The 22,327-nt window shown below is 42.7% G+C and overlaps 3 protein-coding genes across 14 annotated transcripts in view; all 3 read left to right on the top strand.

Annotated features, from left to right (window-relative positions):
* The window catches only part of LOC142897794 (uncharacterized), a 13,090-nt gene extending 12,350 nt beyond the window's left edge, over nt 1-740 (top strand). Inside the window, exon 22 of the mRNA XM_076040373.1 lies at nt 1-740. This exon is cut by the window's left edge and continues 425 nt beyond it. The gene's annotated coding sequence lies outside the window, so the exon portion shown is untranslated.
* A 676-nt stretch (nt 741-1,416) lies between these two features.
* LOC142897795 (uncharacterized) lies at nt 1,417-6,793 on the top strand. Of its 2 annotated transcripts, XM_076040375.1 has the most exons (10): nt 1,417-1,532; nt 1,614-1,691; nt 1,798-1,901; nt 1,983-2,249; nt 2,357-2,450; nt 2,561-2,628; nt 2,717-3,013; nt 3,843-3,928; nt 4,501-4,565; nt 5,272-6,793. In XM_076040375.1, exons 2-10 carry the CDS (start codon nt 1,637-1,639, stop codon nt 6,423-6,425), a joined length of 2,190 nt encoding a protein of 729 aa, XP_075896490.1. In that variant the 5' UTR covers nt 1,417-1,532; nt 1,614-1,636; the 3' UTR covers nt 6,426-6,793. The 2 variants fall into 2 exon arrangements, with proteins under 2 accessions (XP_075896490.1, XP_075896489.1); XM_076040374.1 differs by having other exon boundaries at nt 1,429-1,691.
* Nucleotides 6,794-8,177: 1,384 nt separating this feature from the next.
* LOC142897761 (muscleblind-like protein 2a) lies at nt 8,178-21,264 on the top strand. Of its 11 annotated transcripts, none has more exons than XM_076040303.1 (10): nt 8,182-8,426; nt 8,540-8,622; nt 11,105-11,720; nt 13,143-13,307; nt 13,408-13,614; nt 14,082-14,321; nt 15,313-15,366; nt 15,712-15,868; nt 16,494-16,529; nt 18,316-21,264. In XM_076040303.1, the coding sequence occupies exons 3-10, from the start codon at nt 11,547-11,549 to the stop codon at nt 18,447-18,449; spliced, it is 1,167 nt and encodes a 388-aa protein (XP_075896418.1). In that variant the 5' UTR covers nt 8,182-8,426; nt 8,540-8,622; nt 11,105-11,546; the 3' UTR covers nt 18,450-21,264. The 11 variants fall into 11 exon arrangements, with proteins under 11 accessions (XP_075896427.1, XP_075896425.1, XP_075896424.1 ...); XM_076040307.1 differs by adding an exon at nt 17,280-17,374 and having other exon boundaries at nt 8,183-8,622; XM_076040310.1 differs by lacking the exon at nt 16,494-16,529 and adding an exon at nt 17,280-17,374 and having other exon boundaries at nt 8,180-8,622.
* Nucleotides 21,265-22,327: the final 1,063 nt, after the last annotated feature.

The raw sequence follows: 22,327 nt of genomic DNA, 5'->3' as shown, positions 1-22,327 counted from the left end.
TAGTCAGATTTTACTGACAATAATATGGCTGACACTGAATATGGATCACAAAAAATTTGCATCTAGATTTCATATTGGTCTACCGACTGTGAACACCGGTCGAAACACCTGGGTAGACTACTTGTATGACCAGCTCAGTCAGCTCTCCACTTGGCCCCACAGAGATACAATTTTGCAGAACACGCCTGAAGGCTTCAAAAGGGACTTCCCAAACACATTCGCCATCCTAGACTTGGTAGAACTAAAGTGTGAGAGGCCCGACTTACTTGACCAAGTACATTGACCTGTGGCAACACTCTCCAATCTCTCATTGCCTGCGACCCAAGAGGTGTAGTGATGTATGTGGCCCCACATTTATATGATTTTGCAGAACATGCCTGAAGGCTTTGAATAGAACTTCCAAAACACATTTGCTGATATTGACAATGAAAAATGTGAAAATATCAAAATAATTAACAAACCAGGGTTACATGTTCTGTTAGTTTTCAGGGGGAAATGCTGTATGATTATTATTTTTTTTAATTTTATTTAATTTTATTTTATTTTTTTAAATAGTATTCTGCTTTTTTTTTTTTTTTTTTTTTTTTTTTTTAATCTGTTCCTAACGACTTCAACTATGGTTACATACGATAGACTATTATCAGATACCTTTTCCTCAGCTCCGGTTTTCCATTATTCATGTGTGAAGTAACTGAATCGCTTGTTCAACAATGTATAAATAAACTTTGAGTCTATCTGCACTTGTTGATGTAGTCGTCGTCCTCCTGTAGCTCCTAACGTAAAGCGTTCACTTCATGCTAGTGTTGATGTTGTTGGGATGGATATGGAATGACAGCTTTTCCACTATCCTTTATCAATTAGGTAGATATGAATAGCTGGCCCCTTGCTGACATCACCCACCCAATCTTTTAATTAAGTTGGGTCAGGCAGACTATCGCCATTAGGTAATACTAATTTTGAAGTATTCCTCAGTCCGCTGAATGTCCGTGGCCATCCATGCTATTTGCTTATCTGCAAAGACAGTTTCTGCCAACCTTAACACTTACTGCATAGGTATGGCTCCAGACTCCTCGTTGTCGCTAAACCGGAGGCTGAGATCTACAGAACTGTGTAGTGTGGGGCCTGCTGGTTTATAACTTCTCTTTTCTTTTCTTATCTTTTTTTGCTAATAAAATAAATAGGGGGGAGAGAAGAGAAAATTGGCCATCAGTTTACGTTCCCTTAGCTTTTCTAACACACATGTATGTTTGTGTTGTGTTGTGGATTTTTCGAACCATTGTGAATGCGACGTAGCGATCACGTGACTGTTCCGTCTACGTCCTTTTCCTGTATCCGAGTCAGACTACTAGAAGTAGCCCGCTAGCCCACAACAACGCAACCTAATCCACGAGGATGCCAGTAGTTATAGCACAGTAACTCATGAACCCTATTCGACATCCCTCTGATGGGTTTCTTCCGATTGTCACCTTGCGCCGCCGTCTTTTCACGTGAGTCACGTTTTGCGCAGCCAGAGTTACGTCCACCTCATTGCGGTGTGCGCGCGCGTGCGCGCGTTTATCGTTCTTCGAGACCGCAACTTATTGTATTTGCCATGTTTTGTTTATCATAAACAGTCTCCGTGTAAGATCAGAGCAGAATGGCAGAGTCGCCTTCGCCGAAGAGAGAACCTGAGACTGAAGTCTTTAGTCCTCGTATGTATCAGAGTTTTCACAATGATTAAGTGAAATGCTTCAGGTAGCGTGTATGTATTTGCAATGTGTGTGTTGACATTCTTGACTTTGCACTCCATTTTAACAGGGCATGGTACTGGACGCCGACGATGTCCGAAGCAAGGGCTGTGTTCTCTACTGACAGATAAAAGATGCAGGGTTGTTGCTCCGGCCCAGCATCCAGACAAAAAGGTATGGGTTGTCCGGATTTGTGATTGTGTGTTTTGTGTCTCATTTGTGCCTGTATTGTAACGCAACTCTTTGTTGATGCAGACCGTTTTTGTTGTGGCAAGCGACCAACTGGCGAACCTGGTTAGCGATATTGTGACCATACCGGAAGAACGGTTGTCTTTTGGTTTTGTATTCGTTTGCGGAGGGAAAATCTCTGATTTTAAGACTGAGGTGCTTCATGCTGTTGTCCCGCGGACACCTGACGCTGTTTGCATGTGTGCCCCTGGGTACAACCACAGACAATCCATCCCTAAAAATGTGCAGGACTTTGAGGAACTCCTGTCGGCAGTCTGTTACCGCTGGCCCAAGGTATTTTGTTGTTGTTTGTCTGGTTTTCTGAGAGGTTTTTATTGTACGATTTTCCCATGTGTGTAATTTGGAGGGTTACATGTGAATAACTGACATTTTGTCTGTAGGTCTTTGTGTTGGATTTTCCTACAGACCTCATGGTGGAACCAATCCTGCAGAATGCGCTACGAAAGGAGTACTGTAGGGTCTGTGAAAGCGTAGGTGTGTAATGTTTTTGTCGTCTGTATAGTAAGAAGTGCCGTAAGAAGTAACTTGCACTGAGACTTTATACAACAATAAAATATAACAATATGATGTCACATTTCTGACAGGTATTGCGTACATGCCAGTGGCAAACCAATTTCCCTCTCATCGGCTGGAGCTGTGGTGCCGCAATGGTGTATGTACAGCCAAGTTTATGTGAACTAAATTGTTTGTTCATGCCCAGCAACATATGAAGTACAATATCCATTTTATTTTTTCTTCAGGTGCGCATCAGTGCCGAAGGTGCGCCAGTCCTGCTGCAACTCCTTCGAGATGCTGCCGAACAACAGTTGGCAGTTTTTGCTTCACTTTCAGAGATGTCTGTTGTGGGACAGTGTGAGGTAGAGGAGACATCCCCACAGTCTGTGGCTGTGTCTGGGGCTCCACTGCCTGCTGAGCCGCAGGCGTCTTGCCAGGCATCGTCACCTACCGGGATGTCTGACGCACCTGTTATCAGTGGAGGTGTTTCCACGCCAGTCAATGCTAACCACCCAGAGACGACTGCTTCTGTACAGCTTCAGGTAAAGGCTACAGGCCACGTCTCAATGCCAGATTTAAAATCTGGGGCAGTTTTTTTCTTTGATGACTATATCTTGGATTTGTTCTGTTTGTTAGCGACCAATGCTGTAAAGGCAAGGCTGGCTGTGGACTCGGCACTATTGTATTTGTTCTGTGGATTATATTCCCACCTCTCCCTCTAAACTTCCCTAAAAACTAAGCAGATTTGGCAAGCATTTGCCAACTGACAAACACAAATTGCATTTTATTCATTTAATTATTTTACTCTTTTTACTTTTGTCTTTTGGCTGGATCACAAACTTCCATAGATTTGTCGCACTGAAACTATCCAATCAAATCACATATCAAAAACGAATCATTTTTCGGTGCCAATTTTAGATATATCTAAGAAAGTAAATCTTAGCACCTGCAAGCCAAGCCATTGATCATTTTATCGTGTGTGTGTGTGTGTGTGTGTGTGTGTGTGTGTGTGTGTGTGTGTGTGTGTGTGTGTGTGTGTGTGTGTGTGTGTGTGTGTGTGTGTACACATAATTTTGTTTTTTTGTTTTTTTTATTATTTATATACATGATATATATATGAAATTAGAGTTTAAGCAGGGGCAATGTTGTCCTGCCCCTTACATTCAGATTATAATTCTCTGATGCAGGTGTCTACGTCTTTACGTCTTGCACTGTAATTTGAAAATACCTGTCAGTGAAACAGTCCAGGTTCGATAGCCTTTCCTCTGGAGAAACCAACCACCAAATCACAGGCTCGTTAGTTCATCATCAGCTCCTATGTTCTTTGTGTTTTTTCTGGCACATTCTAATAATGTATAAACTGTCTTTCAGCATTTAGTGAATGGATGCACGACACCCGTATGTCCTCACCCTGACATTTTGTTTGGACCGAGTAGACCCAAACGTTTAAAGAAACGGTAAGTGTTGAAATCACAGTGCTCTTAACCAGCATCAGGCTGAGTAATGAACCTGTGTTCCACACAAATCATGAGATTTCTACATAGCAAGTCGCCATCAGCATTTACAATAGCAGCTTCTAAAGAGAGGACAAAAACAAAATAGAAAGTTTTTGTAAATTGGTGAAATAGGAATTATCGGGTACTTGTTCCTACTCTGCAAACTGTTATGCTGAAGTTATCATTGCGTTATAGAGGTTTGTTGGTTATTTCAAATACGTACACAATGAATGTTGCACCGAAAAACTATGGTTGTATGTGCATATATACATATGTGTTATTATTATTATTATTTTAGCTCAAAACTCAACCTATACAGAATTGTGACACTGAAAAGTAGTGTTGTTGCACACAGTACCAGTGACCCAAGTTGGTGACCAAGTCTCTCACACCCTCTCCAGTTTTGCACATATTTTTATTTTCAAATACAATAATTTACATTTAAGGTTTATGTCATTTGAGAATGCTGTATGGTGGATGATAGATATTCTGGTATAGTCTACATTTTGTTAATCAGCACTGTCAAATGTCAGCACTTCCAGATTCAGATATGATATGACTACAAAAGCCTGCACCTACTACACAACAGTTGCTTGGGGTAAGTTATAACGAATTCAATTGATTTTTTTTATTTATTATTTTTTGGTATATTTGTTGTTTTTCCACTTGTGTAGGACTTCTTCATTCCAACAATCACAGAATTATAGAATTGATCCCTAAAGCAGAGTCCACCATTATACATGGGATATATAAAAACTTAGTTGTCAGTCCAAGCACATATCTGTTGCTGTTGTTGACCCATTTCCAGTAACGTGTCATTTCTCCCCTTCCTCATTCTTCTAATTGACTGCGGTGCTTATGCTGAGCACTTATCTTGCTGCCTCATTCTTTGGAATGCACTTAACACCAACCAAGTTTGTAATTTCTCTGCCCACATTGGCCACACCATTCTTCTTTGTGATTCAAAAATTCAAAATTCCCCTTCAAAAGTGCACTGAGAACTGTGACAGCTGTTTCTTTTTGTTTTTGCTGACACAAGGCTCATAGGAGACACAGCTTTCCATATAAGGCAGAAGCCTTAGGATAGCTTTCCCTTATCCTCTGGCTCCATCTGTTGGCCAGAGATAACATATTTATTTTATCTGAGATTAAAACTTGTCCTCAGCTCTCTTCTTTTGCAATGATAATTACAGAAATAAAAAATGAAATACTTTTGTTCGATAAAACACAAGTAATTTGTTGTGCATTTTTATTTACGTTAATTAATTCATCCCGTTTTCTGTTCTCATTTCTCCTGAACTCAGGGTCAAAGCATAACAGTGGCGTAGCAGGAAAACTGATGCGTCGCCAGGAGAATCTTAGAAGGAAACGGGAAAAACTGAATCGTCTTGAAAAGAAAATTTCCCGTATGCTGAAGGCACAAGAAAGAAGACGTAAGAAGGAAGCGAAGGAAATGTGGGCTCTTCGGCACAAACTTGCAGAACAGAAACTGGAGATCCAACATCTGCAGTGCAGTCTCAATGTAAAAAAGGATCAAATCAAATTGCTTAAAAAAGAACTTCAAATGCCTTCCATTATCAACAGCTTTAGTCCAGAGTCCCTCCTTGAATTCAGTGGGCCTGGTCATTTCTACTATTGCACAGGATTCACTTATGACCAATTCAACAGCTTATGTGTATTTTTTCACTCCAGGGAAAGTCTACAGCGTCATCAGATTTTACTCACACTAATGAAGCTGAGGCTGAATATGGATCACAACGAATTAGCATCTAGATTTGAAATTGATCCATTGACTGTGAGCGTCATACTTAACAATTGGGTAGACTACATGTATGACCAGCTCAGTCAGCTCTCCACTTGGCCCCACAGAGATACGATTTTTCAGAACATGCCCGAAGGCTTCAAAGAGGACTTCCCAAACACATTCGCCATCCTAGACTTGGTAGAACTAAAGATCGAACTAAAGCTTGAGGGGCCCGACTTACTTCACCCTGTCGCATTGACCTACGACAACACCCTCAAATCTCTCATTGCCTGCGACCCAAGAGGTGTAGTGATGTATGTGTCTGATCTCTTTCCTGGGTCGTGGTCAGGCCAAGAGATCTTTCAGAAGTGCGATATTGAAAAACTGTTGCAGGGTTGCATTCAGTGTGGCTACCTCAACGTTGGAGACGGGTTAATGGTTGACAAGAGCCTTTCAATTCAGAACGAGGTGGAGAATATTGGTCTCAGGATGAACATCCCACCCATCGATAGAGTCAAGCCTAATTGTGACGATACTAAGATGAGCCAAATATTTGCTGAACACCTAATTCATACAGAGAGAGCAGGAGCTGAGATCAGAAGGTTTCAGATTCTCTCTGACATGGCTTCAATGTCCCAGCTTGGAAATGCTAATCACGTGTGGCATGTGGTTAGCATGCTGTCCAACCTTGTGTCACACAACTTAATAAAGTGATTCAGAATGTCTGCATTCATGCACAGAGGGGATTTTTAACATTCTTTGTGAATCTTGTTTACGTTTAATTTTTTAAGTTCTTTTCATTTGCTTTGACAAACCACCTTCCAGGGGATATTTGGCCCTGATGTTGACAAGTTCAAACGTGAAAATATTACAATAGAGCCATTAAAAGACCAGTGTTCAGTGGGAAATGCAGCATGATTATTTTTTTTGTTTTGTTTGTTTAGCAGGGGTTTGGTTTGATTACAGTTCCGTGCAATAGCTTTAAGTAGATTTATTAAAGATATATTTCTATTGAGATGACTTTTATTAGCTCCAGTTTTCTGTCACTTGTTCAAAATCTGTAAATAAAATGTTTAAAATGTATGTATTTGCAAGAGTTTTTTCTTTTAATCTGTTTTACTTTAGCCCCTCCCACTGGGCAAAGGTGCAAACAGCTGATGCTGAGGGCGAAAAGTGTCTTTCAGGACATGAAGTGTTCACTTCATGCAGCGATTGTTGAAGACGTTTTGCCATGGTGGGATGGATATGGAAAGGTCTTTCCACAATCGGTCAGCTGTTTGATTGGCTATTCAGAACTCTTATACAAATGGCTAACTAGCCAAAACAGCTTAATGCATTTCGGCAAGAAGGAATTCTTTGAAGTTCAAAGCAGCAGAATAGGAAGAAAGGAGATTCCAATTGATCTTGAGCATAGTTGTAGATGCACGCTCATAGGTGGAGTGCACCTCTATGTCGAAGCCATATTGTTCCGGACGTTCTTTACATTAGGTCTCATGTCATTATTTTAGATTGAACAACAAAACAAAAAGTGCTTTCTCAAAACTATTTGTCAACAGATAAAAGCAGTGGCTTTTTGCCAACAAAACAAGGTTAAAGTAAAAAGTAAAGACAAAATCATCACGTACTCTCTTCAGAATGGAATGAATTGGTCCGCTAAACATGCCGACCTAAATTTGTTCTCTGCCATTGACTTCATTCTGTTTGGAGGGCCAGTTTTTCTTCCTCTGTCTGACTAGGTTTGATTATGACACTTTCCACAAAGGGAGCGGCAGTATCGTGACCTTGCTCTGTGGCACTTGATGCCACGTCTCCTCTTTTGAGGTCTGTCAGCCTGACAGGCGGCGTGCAGCTTGATTGTTGCCTCAAGAAGCTGAATAAAATATAAGTCAATTCATCAGATCGCACGCTGCATGTTTGGATCAAGACGAGTCAAGAAACATCAGATGAAATTATAATTATCAGTAAATTAGCAAGTTTCATCTTTGAAAGTATTCCTCCTTCTGAAGACATCTTCCTATTCACAAAGTATGAACACACAGAAACGTATTTATTGTCAAAATAATATCTGCGAAATGATGGTGATGATGATGATGATCAATATTATTATTATAAATTTAAAAAAAATATTCTGAAAAAACTTAAAAATGGGTATCATTTGACATTGCAAATTCATGGGCTTGTTTTGTGGGCAGGATATTTACTGGAATAAATATATGGGTTTTATAATAGTGAATTTTATTTTTTTTATTTTTAATGCCCTCCATCAAACACCTGGCTATGTTTACTTTGCAAAAACTGCAAAACTGGTGATGGAGACGAACCCACGAGGTTTTATTGTTGTCTCCTTGGTAACAAGCAAACCCTTGCCCTTTTAGCCTACTGGCATTCTCATGGGCCGTACCAACTCGCTGTCGCCGGGGAGGGGGTGGAAGTCGGACGGAGAAGATCAAAGTTAAAGAACGTCTCAAGTTGAACGTTTACGCTGTAATGCAACAGTCATTAAAACACACGAGACGCTGCCCGCTACCTTTTATACCGGAGGTTTTGACGTTCGGGTGGTGAAAGGGTTGACGCCTCGAGCCGCACTCCGGGGGAAAAAAACCCCTCTACGTGCGTGAAGCGGACGGCCGTACAGTAAGCTGTCAAAAGCTTGTTGCTTAACTGTTAAATCTGTGCGCTGCCGCTCTGTGACGCGCAAATTAGGTCGGATTCTCGGTAGGTAACAACAAGCCGCAGCTCGGCGGAGTGGCCAGGTACAACGTGTTTGCTTAAATGGACGTATCGGAGGCACTTGACACCTTGTTTTCGTTACTTCCCCTGGACCGCAGCGTCGTCTGCCCTTGCTGCCGCTGCGCTGCCGCCGCTGCTGTGCGATCCACCGGGGGGAAAAAGATTCATCCGCGATGACGAGGTAAGCAGGTGGCTAACGGTGCGGCTAACGCCCCGGCTAGTGAAATGTCAGCGGCAGCGGCAGACGGTGTCGGTGTCAGCGATAGTTAGCCGCTTTTCAGCCGTCCTCTTCTAGCAGAGTACTGCTGACGAGCTAGGCTACTGACGGGATGTGGGGGGAAAAAAGACAGCCATGGCTGAGAACGCGAAAATCAAAGGCGAACCCGTTCTGCCCCACCGTCAGCCGGGGATGACACGTAGTGACAACGCAAGATTAATTCCAAGTAGTTACCTATTAACACGGCGGCAGTTTAGATGTAACCAGGAACAATTTAGCCACGGTTTAAAGCTAATAATCTCCTCACAAATGTCACGACTTCTATTTTAGCTCCAAGAAATGAGACTATTCCGAAATTTGCCCATTGCCCTTAATTATGTAGGTCTATTTAACAATGAATTACCTGTATTTAGTCTGTAGTAGTAGTAGTAGTATAGACAGTGTTGAGCAAATCTATGCGACTTTGTCATTATGTTTCCCAACATTGACCCTTTTTAGTAGTTTAAAATGCCTCAATATGAGTTTCGAGATTCTGCTCTGTCTCTGGAGTCACATTTCAGTTTCAACCAAACCGCACCGTCAGCTGGGTATGACATGTAGTAACAACGCAACATTAATACAAAGTAGTGACCTATTAATGCGGTGGTAGTTTAGAACGAACCAGGAACTATTTAGCCACGGTTTAAAGCGAGTAATGTTATCACAAATGTCATGACTTCTATAGCTCCATTAAATGAGACTATTCCGAAATTTGCCCGTTGCCCTTAATTATGTAGGTCTATTTTTATATAATAAATGATTAAATTACTTACCTGTTTGTAATCTTCAGTAGTAGTATCGACAGTGTTTAGCAAATCTATTCGACTTTGTCATTGTTTACCAACATTGACCTTATTTTTCCCTCGTTGTTTGATAAAATGTCTCAAATGAGTTTTGAGATTTTGTTCTGTGTCTCTGGAGTCACACTTTCATTTTTAACTAAACTTTCATTTCTTTTCAGTGAAGAATGGTTTTCAGGTCAATGAACGGGTCAAATAAACATCAGAAGAAATCTTGTGCTTTAGAAAAACAACAACACAAAAATAACAGTAAATAACTGCAACTATAAACAAACTCAACAACCCAGAGTTTATACTCCTGCCTCACATCAGTCTCTCTCACAACAGTTTCTCCAGTAACCTCTGAGGTATGCAAACAGTCACAGTGAAGAGACACATTGGGCTCTGTGCACCGTTACTCTGGTGCAAAATGTTGTTTTGAGTGTGTCTATTGCAGTCTCCCAAAAGTAATTACACAGTCAGTACTCCTCCAAGCTTTGCAGCCATTGCTTTGACACCATGCATATGGGATCCTGCTTTCCCATTGGCCCATTTCTGACTGGGAGGGCCTTCCTGGAGGCTGGCGCTCAGGCAGGAAGGGGGTGGCTGGAAATGTTTCAGCCAGAGTTGGACATTCAGTCTGTTTTTACTGTTGTGAAGGGAAAATCCTTTGGCCTGTGTATCTGTAGAGTAGGACCAGCTTGTTAAAACCCTGTTTTGTTCAATCCTGTCTTTACAAATCGGATTCTTTGAAGTCCTGCTGCTAGATTTGGCTTCTTGTCTGGGGAAGGAGCCTCTTTAGTGCTGCATGAAGTGAGAGAGGTAGGTTTTCTTGCTCCGTTTCCTGACTTGTGTCCAAAGGAATTTGCTGCAGTACGCTACTGGGTAGCATGCAGTGGAGCTAAGAGGCTGTGACGGTGGGAGATCTGGGTTAGTAGCAGCGAAATTCATTTGGATTCTGTGCCGTTTACCTCGGTTTATTTGTGGGTCGTGCTATTTTCAACTTTCACACAACTTAACCGCCTTAGTCAGCCTGATTGGGATCTCTGTGTGTATTTCACCACTGTGTGGGCTGATTTGTCTGCTCTTAAATGTGTAACAAATGTTTCATAACGTTTCTTATGCTTCTGCGTTTGTACTTTGGAAAGCACATTATTGACTGGCTAGGGCTAGCACAAAAGCTGTATGTTGCAATCTGTGCTGCTTACTCAGTCACTGGGCAAGTGCGCTGTGGATAAATCGAACGTGACATGTGCAGACATGATATTGCATGTGCAGTCGTATTATTGATTAATTGTGATGTCATCAGTGAAAGTAATACTTTAGTACTTTCTTTTATATACTTTCATAAGTGACTCAACAAACACGTTGGCTGTTGTTTTTAAGCCAACAGTCTTCTGCATTAAAATCTAACTTGACTATTTTGAAAAAAAAAAGGGTCACATTTGTTGTTGTTTAACCAAACAGTGCCACCCACTGCCACAGACTGACTGGGTTTGATATTAAGGAAACAGCTGCTGCGCTAAATGTGCCAAAGGTCAACTAGTTGATGTGTGATTTCAGTGTCAATCGAATCAACAGAAACGTCGTCATAAGATATTTTTGTTTTGTTTTTTTGTTTTTTTCAGATGACAAACAGGAAGTGCCTTTGGAAAGACGCCCAGTGTTGAGATTGGGCTTTTGACTTTGCCTGCCTTTCTTCTGGCTGGTACACAGACGCAGACATCGGCGTTGGAAGACCCTCCGTTACCCCTTTTGCACCACGTCAGCATATTAAAAAAACTAAGATAACCTACGATAGAGATAAACTGAGAAAACTGATGTGAGAATGTACCCCTGAAGTGACGAGGCTGCAGTGCGGGTTCCTGGTTAAACAGCAGTTCAACACAATTATTTAACTGCTCCCTCCTCACTGACCTGTCGACATCCTTCTGCTCCTGCTGATGGAAAACACACTACCTTGACGTAAAAACAACCAAAACACAGTTTTTGGTGTCTTAGCAAACAAGACTGTAGTATAACCTTTTTTTTTTTTTTCAACAATCCCACTCACGATCACGAGCTTTGGCCATGGCGCTGGGCATGCCTTCGGTCAGAGACACAAAGTGGCTCACCCTGGAGGTGTGTCGGCAGTTCCAGAGGGGAAACTGTTCACGTAGTGATGAGGAGTGCAAGTTTGCTCACCCGCCAAAGAGCTGCCAAGTGGAAAACGGGAGGGTCATCGCCTGCTTCGACTCACTGAAGGTAGGCGACGGGGCCGTTTGTGGCACCTATGGCAGCAACTTAGTAAATTTAGAACTCATAGAGAGGTGAAGTGCTGAGAAAGACATCTCTTAATTTTTTTGGAGTCAATGACCACAGAGTTGTTTTACAGTTGTCAAGTCATAAACGTGTCTTTACATAATCCTTCTAATGTTATAGCTGTACTGTATTATATATAGTGAAGTGTAAAGTTATACATAGACGTGTTTGATGAGAAGGGATACAGCCCTGTGTTTATTCTGTCACCGTTTTTCTCCCAAGTTCCTCCAAGAAGAGCGGCTATCCCAGAGTTTCACCCTCAACTATTTTTGCTGTAATCTTTGTGCTTCCTGCACTTTTAAAAACTACACATAAACTGCTTTAAAAAAAAAAAAATAAATAAAAAATACACTCCAAAAAATATTGCAACAATTTGGATTAAATCCAGTTTATTCTGCTATATGCTGCGCTGTCCTGAGTGACATCAGGGCTCCCTTAATCCACCGACACACACTCGCTATCAGACCACAATGCAGCTTTTGCACCCGGGATTATGTCGAGTCATTGTCCTGCTGGTAGTTTCTACTGAGCTCATCCAGAAACAGGACCATCTCTGTGCACAGGCTCTGGGCTTTGCCACAGAGTTACCTGACGGGAACATTGTAGCTCATCAATCCTGAGCAGTTCCATGTGGAGGTGTCTGCACGTGATGGAAGCATGTCTGGGAAGCGTCGCTCTGCGGGCCTGTTTAGTGTACAGCGGCGTCAATGCACACAAGACCTAATGAGGCCTAATTAGTTTATTTAGCTTGTGAGTTAGAGGCAGCCTGAAGGTATAATATTGAAGAAAAAAAAAAGTAATTGTAGAAATTGTGTCTTTTTATAGGGAACTCCCCTACAATGAGTTTAATTAAATGCTCCCATGTGACCCAATTACTTTTTTAAGTCAGCTTAATTTACCGTAGTAAAGAACGTGTGTTCAAGGTTATAAATGACTCTTGTGTCCAGTTGACTGAAGCATTTCACATTGCAGCATTAGCAGACGTTAAACAACTGACAGGCCACAACATCAATCACCTGCAGCAAAATACTGTGGCAATACAGGTTTATGACAGTGATATTCATCAGCCAATTTGAATAATCCACATGGATTGATAACAGAGAGTCATGCAGACAGAAAAGCTGTATTTTGATTTATGTGCTTAACAAATTTAATTTGTAAATTTAAACTGGATTCCTGTGACTGTTGTTGCTCTTGTGAATCCGCCAGCTCACCAACAGCCATTTAACACTCCAGGTGTATTTCTGACTGAACTGCGTCGAGCTGTGAAAAAAACGTTGAATTCATCCTGCAGCTCACGTTTTTTTTCTGTGCGACGCCAATAAGAGCAGTGGTGACGGTGACGGTGTGTCTCTCTGGTTAAAGGGCCGGTGTTCGAGAGAGAACTGCAAGTACCTCCATCCGCCTGCGCATTTGAAAACCCAGCTGGAGATCAACGGGCGCAACAACCTCATCCAGCAGAAGACAGCGGCGGCCATGTTGGCTCAACAGATGCAGCTCATGCTGCCCGGGCCCAGCCTGCAGCCGGTGGTAAGTGAGGACCTCGTCGAGCGGAAACGGCACCGTGACCACTTCCTGTGCAGCCGGCTGCAGTGCGACGATGCCTCTCTCTTGTCTCTCGCGTCTGCAGGGACTCGGCACCAACCCCGGCCTCTGCTACGGCTCCTACATGACGCCGCTGAGCCACGGGATGAGCCTTGTCCCAACGGAGAACCTCCCCAGCGCCCCCGTCCTGGTCCAGGGGAACCCGGTGATGGCGGCGCAGAGCTCCTCCTCCTCCTCCTCGTCCTCCTCCTCTTCTCCCTCACAGAAAATGCAGCGTCCGGACAAACTTGAGGTATTTCCTCGCCGCGCGCACCCCCACCGTCTTATCCATCTGGACCCTTGTTTTCATACACTACCAGTCAAAAATTTGGTCACACCCTATGAATTGAATGTCTTTTCTTTCATTCTCATGACTATTGACATTGCAGTTTCTCACTGAAGGCATCACAACTACGTATAAACACACATGGAATCATGTAGGAAAGAATAAAAAGTGTAAAATAACTCAAAACATGTTGTATATTCAAATTCTTCAAATAGCCACTTTCCATAAAAAGCATATTTAGAGTTATTTAACGTGTTTTTTCTTTGCTGCATAGTTACACGTATCTTGCTCATAGGTTTGATGTCTTCAGCATCTACCTGCAGTGCAGAAAGTTGTAAAGATTCAAAAAAAAAAAAAAAAAAAAAAAGCATGAGAAGGTGTCTCCAAACTTTTGACTGGTAGTGTAATTGCACACGTCCTCCCCTTCTCCAAAGGTGTGCCGGGAGTTCCAGCGGGGGAACTGCGCGAGGGGGGAGACGGACTGCCGCTTCGCGCACCCCAGCGACAGCCCCATGGTCGACACCACTGACAACACCGTCACCGTGTGCATGGACTACATCAAGGGCCGCTGCTCCCGGGAGAAGTGCAAGTATTTTCACCCGCCCGCCCATTTACAGGCCAAAATCAAGTCAAGTCAGCAACAAGTGAGCCAGGCGGCCCAGGCTGCAGCCACGGTAAGACACAGCTCCGTCCCTCTCTGTCTGTCTGCAGCCCCAGATTTTGACCGTTTTATGAACTGACTTCAAACTGTCTGCGATCTGCCTCATACTGGCTCAAACTGGCCTCAACGGGCTCAGAAGATGTTGATATAGAAATCCGTGCAGGGAAAAATGCTCAATTACAAAGAAAGGGGCCGAGTTTCTTTACACACGTCTCTTTTGCCAGATGTCAAATTTAGAAATCACCTTTAGTATCTTTAATATCACATTAGTGTTATATATGGTCCTTATATTTTAAGTGTCCTAATAGAGCATTTGTGCCACTTCTCACGTATCATTTTATTTTCACACTACCTTATCTTGACTTATCTCGGCGTTGTTCCCCCTCAGTGAAGTTTACGTTGTATTTTTAGATCATAGGCATTAGCAGAAGTAATGCGTCCTCCTTCTAACGGAGGCCCGACATCAACAAGGCCCCAATTGGTGCTAAATGACGTTAGAAATGTGATTATTTCCGCTGCTGTGAGTTGCCTTTGGCTGGCTCTCATCTTTCACTTAATAATCCACATTTGATGTGCAAGAAGCTGTAAAATCAGAGTACACTATGTGCTCGACACACCCTATTGCGCCATGTATAATTACTCTCATTACATTGTGCGTTTACTTTTGCAGTTCTACCCGTAGCATTTTGACAATAATAAGCATTTCTTTGGTAGCAATTATGACTGAAGTGGTTCAGAGGGTTGTATCACTGCTGTTGACGTACCGTTTAAGCAAATCTCTACTCAGCGTGTCCTGTAATCACTTACTTTGCTTACTGTGCATGCATATTGTGTTTTATGTGGTAATCTACATTCAGATTATGTTTGTTTTGTTTCCCCCCTCCTCTCACCTATCCACAACGCTGTCCCCCATGATGCACCTCTGCTTGCTGTTACCTGTATGTTAATACGCTTGAATCCCATTGGCCCACTGCCTTCATGTGCTCGCTGCCTGCTATTTAAAGACTCAGTCGACTGCCAAAGCAATGAAGCGATCCCTCGAGGCAACTGTAGATCTGGTATTTGCACCTTTTGCTTTGGTTGTAGCTTTTACTTGTTCTGTGATAACGTTTGTTTTTGTTTTTTTTTGTCACTGTGTTTTTAAAAGCTTCTTTAAGTCTCATGTGTACGGAGTCACCATCAGTGTTTATAGTTACTTAATTTTTAAGATACTTCTAATTTTTTGATGATAGACAATTTCTGTAGCCACGCTTGATTTCTTTCCATTTTTGTGTAGCTGTGTTTCCTGCTTTTTCTCCTTTTAATAAAAGTTAATAACACATGTTATGTTACACGTAGCTGTAGCTGAGAGAGAGCATTTTGCTTTGGGATTTTCATTTCTACGTCTGTCACCCCCCCCCCAGGCCTTTCCCCACGGTATCCTACAACCTCTACCAAAGAGACCCGCCTTGGACAAGAGCAGCTGGGCCAGCTCGCTGCTCAACCCCGGCTTCTTGCAGTACCAACATGCGCTGGCTAACACACAGCTTCAGCAGGCTTCCGCTGCATTTTACCCCACAGGTGAGAGGGAATTAACTGGACGACAGTGCAGAGAGTGAAACAGTTATCACAGATGGGTAGATAGATAGATAGATAGATAGATAGATAGATAGATAGATAGATAGATAGATAGATATCATCTACATTAGATAGATCGATATCTGTCTAATGTAGATAGATCGATCTATCTACATTAGTGGTCAACAGTTTGGTGTGGCGCTGCGAGATGCACTGTGTGCAGGATGATGCGTGACTCAGCCATGCACGGGCTGAAGGCAGCTGAAACCTGTCCAACGTGTCATTGTTTTTTTTTTTGCTCGTTGTCTGTTTTTCGTGCAGACAAGCCTGTATCAGCCTGTCATCTGAGAAAAATGGAAACCCTTGCGCGTCACTTCTGCAGTGTTGTCACTCCGCTCGTTTTTCCCTGCCTGCGTTGTTCCAGGCCTAATGATGGGTTTTAATTGTGATCCCACTCGATTTTTGGCAACCACTGCTTAGCTTAAACTAATCTTCACTGTTGGTCAAAGCGCTGTTGGTCTCATTTCTAATGCTAAAGTTGAATCAATGTGTGTGTGTTTGTTTTCAAACTGTGTTTCACAACTCAAACTGAATTATAGCATGTCTTTTCCATTTTATAATCACACAGGTTCTGTCTTGTGCATGACTCCTGCTAACAGCATTGGTAGGTCCCTACCTCTATGTTTTGGATTTTCTTATGACGAGCACAGGTGAAGCAAGTGACACGGCAAAATATTGTTTAAGAAAACCAAAAACATACATTGTCTGAAAATCATCACTGGAATTTAAAAGGAATCCTATTCTTATTTACTGTAACGTTTATTTTGGTAATTTTTTCCAATGTGTTTCAGTTCTTTTTATGTTAAAGCTTTACTTTGAAGCTGTATGTAGCTTTTACTGTGCGGCATGCATTAGGAAATTTGGTCAGCACCCGTACCAGAGTTTCTAAGGTACTTTCAGCACCTAAAAATGAAAGAAACGTGTCATGCGAGCGCTTCCCCGATGCCTGGTGGCCTTGCTGTATGTGCCACGTCCGCTGGGTCGCCCAGTCTTGAGCAGATTTCCTCATTTTATCCCCTTACGAGTCCTCCTTTTTGCGCTCCTCCCCCTGCTGTCTCGCTTTGCTGTGTGATCACATGCCATCTGCTGGTCTAACTCGACGATGGCTTTCTGCAAATGTCATTATGTATCTGCCTCGCGAGGGAGAGCGAAAGAGAGAGGGCGTGCGAGCGAGCGAGCGAGTGAGTGAGTGAGTGAGTGAGTGAGTGAGTGAGAGAGAGAGAGAGAGAGAGAGAGAGAGAGAGAGAGAGAGAGAGAGAGAGAGAGAGAGAGAGCGAGAACGACAACATTGCAACGGTTACCATAACGCTCCACCTCCCTTTTCATTGCTTCCATGTTTCCCCTCCTGAAAAAGTCCCCATGGTGTACAGTGCTACGCCTGCTACTGTCTCTGCAGCCACTTCTCCCGCCACAAGTGTCCCCTACGCAGCAACAGCACCAGCCAATCAGGTTTGCTCCTCTTTAAAGCTTTCTGTCATTAATCCTTCGAGCTCTGAATAAGTGCTTTATCTGTCCATCGGAAGAGCCGCTTCATTGGCGTAGCGTCGCCCCTTTGCTCAGCGTCGCCTCCTTGTCTGCCTGTAGACCTTCCGTAGAACCTAGTCTGCACCCCACCCCCACCCCCACCCCACCCCACCCCCGCCGCTCCAAAACACACGCCGCTTATTCAGAGTTCCTCCACCTGCAAATATCTGCGTTTCATATATTCTTAAAAGCATGTTGTTGTTGTCTTTTTTTTTTTTGTTTGTTTTGCTTGGTCCATGTCATTGTCTGCTACGTTACATAATACGCATTTCAGAATGTTCTCCCAAGTCATCGGCCAACACTTTTAACAAGCAAGACGCCTTTCTTTGCACAGGGAACTTTTGCAAGGACTTATTTTAAACCAGCAATGCCAGCGCGTGTTGCTATTTTCAGTGCTGTACCAGTTGTTCAGTTTATATTTTAGTGTGATTTTGATTTGCTGTGATTACTATCAGGGGGGATTTAAACTGTCTTAACACTGAAACGACACTTATCCTTTTATTTCATTTCTGTCTTTTTGGATGAAATGTGTATCATTTGCGCATCAAGTGCCTCACAACACAAACGCAGAATGTATCTGCTCAGAGTGGAATTCAATTCAGTTTTTTAAGACGCAATCAGCCGAGTCCATTTAAACTGAGACGTGTAATAATTCACACAGGAGCTGTTACTGAAAGGTTTTTGGTAGTTAAAGGCCTAACTGGAAAGTTAAGGCAATCCCTAAATAGGCCGAGGTGGATTTTCATTTCATTTCATGTTATCAATCTGGTGTCCATAACAAAAGCACATTTGACTCAAATCAAAAACATTTTTTTACCTGCAGTCCTATGCGACCACTAAGCTGCTCTCTTTTGTTTCCGCGACAGATCATCCTCAAGTAACCACCAAGAACAGAACTCAGTGCCACGCCGCAGCGGTTAGAGACTCCCCGCAACTGCTTTGTAAATACTTAAACCCCAACGCTAACGCCGTGCACAAGAGACAACAGGCTGCATGCTGATAACATCCACAGTGAAACCGTGTTAGATAAAAGTGTCACAGGACGACCATTGTTGTGTACGCACCTTTGCACCTGCATTAAAATGCAACCCAGTGACCCGATTTCGACAAGGTGACAGCACCATATAGCTCAGACGTACAGAAAGGGGCCTATTTACAATTTTTTCTTTTAAAGTATGTAACACCAGAGTACTCACAGATATGGAATCATATATTGTTCACTCACTGTCTTAAGTTGTGTAAATATTACAAGAGGAAGATATAAGCATGAGCATGAGATCTAATCTGAAAACGGCTTTCCTGCGCAGGGGGGCAGCACATGTTCATGAAAAAAATGTTAAAGGGTTTTATTATAAAAATGGAGGTTGTTCTAATTCTTTTCCTCCGTGAATGTTTTCAACAAAGAATGCTTTTCACTTTAATCCTATTTTACCTTGTGCCAGACTTATTTGTTATTATTATTACGAGTGAGAATAAGCACTTACTTTAACTGAAGACTCCACCTTCGCTCCTGTCGTGCGGGAGTGAACTGGATCAGTGCTCCACCTCCTGGTGTGCCTTTGCATTACATAAACAAAAAATGTTTGATAGGAGGCACGAGACACAGTTGGCTCCGTTTAGCTGCGAAGAGGCTTTCTTTCATTTTTAAATTTTATTGTTTTCAGTCAAAGACTGCCTCTGTGTGATTTTGGACCGGTAGGCTGCTTTAATTTACCCATCGCTGAGGTCAAACTGGCTGCAGACAGTCGTGTGTGAAGTACACACACTTGGCGTTCTGCAGAACGGACTGCCGCTGCCCAGTCATGCTTACGTGTTTTTCTATCCCTCTAAAAGGTCGAGCAAAGTGATGTCTGTATGTACTGTATTATCCGAATGATACAAGTGCCTGAAGAACTGTGCGAGTGAGGATCTCGTGCATATTTAAAAAGGCTCCGTGTTGGAAACTTCAAGCTAAAATCTTTACGTTCCTGCGGCCACACTGGGAGGGAGTTTGGATTTCAGCGCTGTGTACAGTACCTCGTGTTTAGATTTAGTTTTAGAACATGTCTCTGAAACTCAAGCCAGTGTACTGTGTCGTGTACGCTGTCAGAGGTTAAATTTAGCCAAATTCTTTTAATTTCCCTCTTTGCAGGATCACGTAGTGTGTGGTCGTGTGTCAAAGTTCCTGAAATGCACATTGAAAAAAAAAAAAAAGAATTTATGTCGTAAAGTAGAATTTTGAGTAGAGAAGTCCTCTTCGGGCAGACTTAATGACGTGTGGTTGATGTCACATTATGCAATTCCCTGTTCTTGTTTGAAAAAGGTGACAGCAGAGGAAGCAGGGATTGGTTTTCACTCGTGTCTATTATTCATAGAAGCTTTAGCGCGCTTGTTTTAAGAACGGGTGGTCCACCATCAACTATTCCCTTTAGAGTTACACTTTCTTTTCCGCTGATGGGAGTTTCTTTTTCATGTGATAGTGACAATCTACCAAAAGACGTTGCATTTGTGATATTCTGTCATTTCATTGCGAAGGTTTGAACTCAGCGCAGTGAGTGGACGAATCTTAGGGAATATTCTTGCGTGTTTAAAGTGTTTAGTGAGAAAAGGATGGTTTCAATATATCCTCCCATACTTTCTGATGAATGTAATTCATTACACTGACATAAGCTCCGCTGACGTTTCTCCAAGGGCCTACAGCTGCTCTGTGAGTTGATAGAAAAATCCACCGTCAGTCCAGGGATACTGTAGAATGTTGCAGGAAAGCAAAGTTTGAACACATTTCATTTTCGGCACCCGTCGTGGAAATGCAAAATCTTTGCATGTTTTACGTCAAAACATGCATTGTACAGCCATGTTTTAGTAACGATAAAGTCTAAATACTTTTTGAATGTTTTTTTTTGTAAGGTTTTGGCAAGTGTGTAAAAGTGTCAGTGATTTAAAAACTGTGTTTGGATTTAAGGCTTTCTCCTCCCATATCCTCCTCACAATAGTCCATTAGAGTCCCTTCTGGCTTATTATGCCATGGTGTGAACACTGTAAGTGATCAAAAGCGCACAAAAATATATTTTGAAATATTTGATATTTTTGTTTTGCTTTTCTTGATTTGCTTGCATGTTAAAACAGCTTGCAGCACACCATTCACTGCAGGCCTGTCCAGCACTGAACACATCCGAAGGTCGCTGGTTGATGGCTCAGCGGGATCATAATCTCTTCATTAATAGTTTCAAATTTGGCCTCCATTTCAGTTTTCCCTTATTTATTTTTGTCTGCAAATCAAAGGCTTTGAGGGGATGTTCGTTCACCTTTTGGCAAAATGCTTGAATGTCCCGCCTGGCTGTGTGGGATTTTGAGGATCCAGTCGACGAGACGTGGACTGGAGGAATGTTCGGTCTGACCGACTGATGGAAACGTTTGTCTTGAGCACTTTCTCAGCAGTCAGATGATGGTAAAGTTATGGTCTTTGTTTTTTTAAAAAAAACTATGCCTTATCCTTGAGTTGTTGCTAAGTTTGTATTGTGTTCAGTAACCCAATATTGTCTTTTAAATAAAGTACATTTCACTTGATTTTTTTTTTTTTTTTTTTAATCTGTGTAGAATTATTGCTCTGCATTTTTTTTTTATCATTATTGTTTAGGGCCTGAAGAAAATATTTGATGCTGTCAAAAAAACATCAGCTTGCTAGATTTCCATTTTGGCCTAAAAAAAAATATTATTTGTTATGAAATACTGTGCTACTGTATGCATATATAGATATATATATCAACAGTAGAACTCTTCTTGGTGTTTTATTATTTCTGTTACTTCAAAATTCTGTGAAATGTAAAATTACAAAATAAATAACTTACTAAATGCCCTGGTGTGACCTCAGCTGTGTTTTCCTGGTGCGACCTTCAATTTGTGGTTTGTGTTTGAGTTTTTCTGCTTAAGCTTAACAACTAGACCAATACACTCGTAATCGCCGCCACTGCACATGAAACAACAATTATCTATTGGTTTCATTTTTTCTTACTTACATATTTTATCCTGTTAGTGTCATGTGTTCCACATACCAAATAACGGCAGAGAAATTCGATTTGGCTGGGGAAATAAATTGGGAGGGAGGGGGGGGTTGAAATAATTTTTTTCCCCAACAACATTCTCAAATCCAGACAGCAACAACAACCCCCCCCCCCCCCCCAAAAAAAAAAAAAAAATCACAGCGTTGCCATGGCAACAGCATCCGGCGCAAATTCCTCTTGGATACACGTCCCCTCGGCCCGCCCCGCAATTGGACGAGCTTCCCCCCTGACGTCACGGTGTCAACCGAATGACGGGAATTTTTAACACATGAGCGGAAATGGGTGCACCGCATCTGAGGGAGGCTGCCCGTTGGCCGCTTCACGCATCCGTCCGAGAGAGAGGAGGGAGGATCTGCCGCGCAACCTCCAACCCTCCTCCACCCTCCAACCCCCACTCGGTACGGAAGCCGAGCGGGGACCAGCGCTGGCGTTGCGCGCTGCCGTGGGTCTCCACCCCGAGAGTATGGCGGCTGGGAGAGCACCGGGGAGCCAGGAGGGGACGGCGGCGTGCCAGGGACGGTGAGAGGAGACACAAAGGGACCCGGTGGAGCTTTCATGAAGTGTCGGAGCGGGTTCGGAGCGCTGCTGCTGCCGCCGCTGCTGCTCCGGAGGCGGCTTGCACCTCGAACAAACTGCGCCTGCACTTCATTGTAAAGGGGCTGAACTGAAGCCTGTGAATCTCTTTTTTCCCCACTCCTTCATCGCCCTCAATGGAGCAACTTTGTTATCATTTTGTTTTTTTGTTTGTTTTTCTCCTTCACACGATGCACCGGGAAGTGTGAGCTGAGGCAGATGCGAAGCCGCACGCTACGCGCATCTTCAGCGGCCGTGATTCACC

Source organism: Nelusetta ayraudi, unplaced genomic scaffold (assembly GCF_046127955.1).
Source record: "Nelusetta ayraudi isolate G7.1 ecotype Tasmania unplaced genomic scaffold, CSIRO-AGI_Nayr_v1 ptg000060l, whole genome shotgun sequence".
In the NCBI taxonomy this organism is placed as follows: Eukaryota; Metazoa; Chordata; class Actinopteri; order Tetraodontiformes; family Monacanthidae; genus Nelusetta; species Nelusetta ayraudi.
This window is presented reverse-complemented; position numbering and strand designations above follow the sequence as displayed.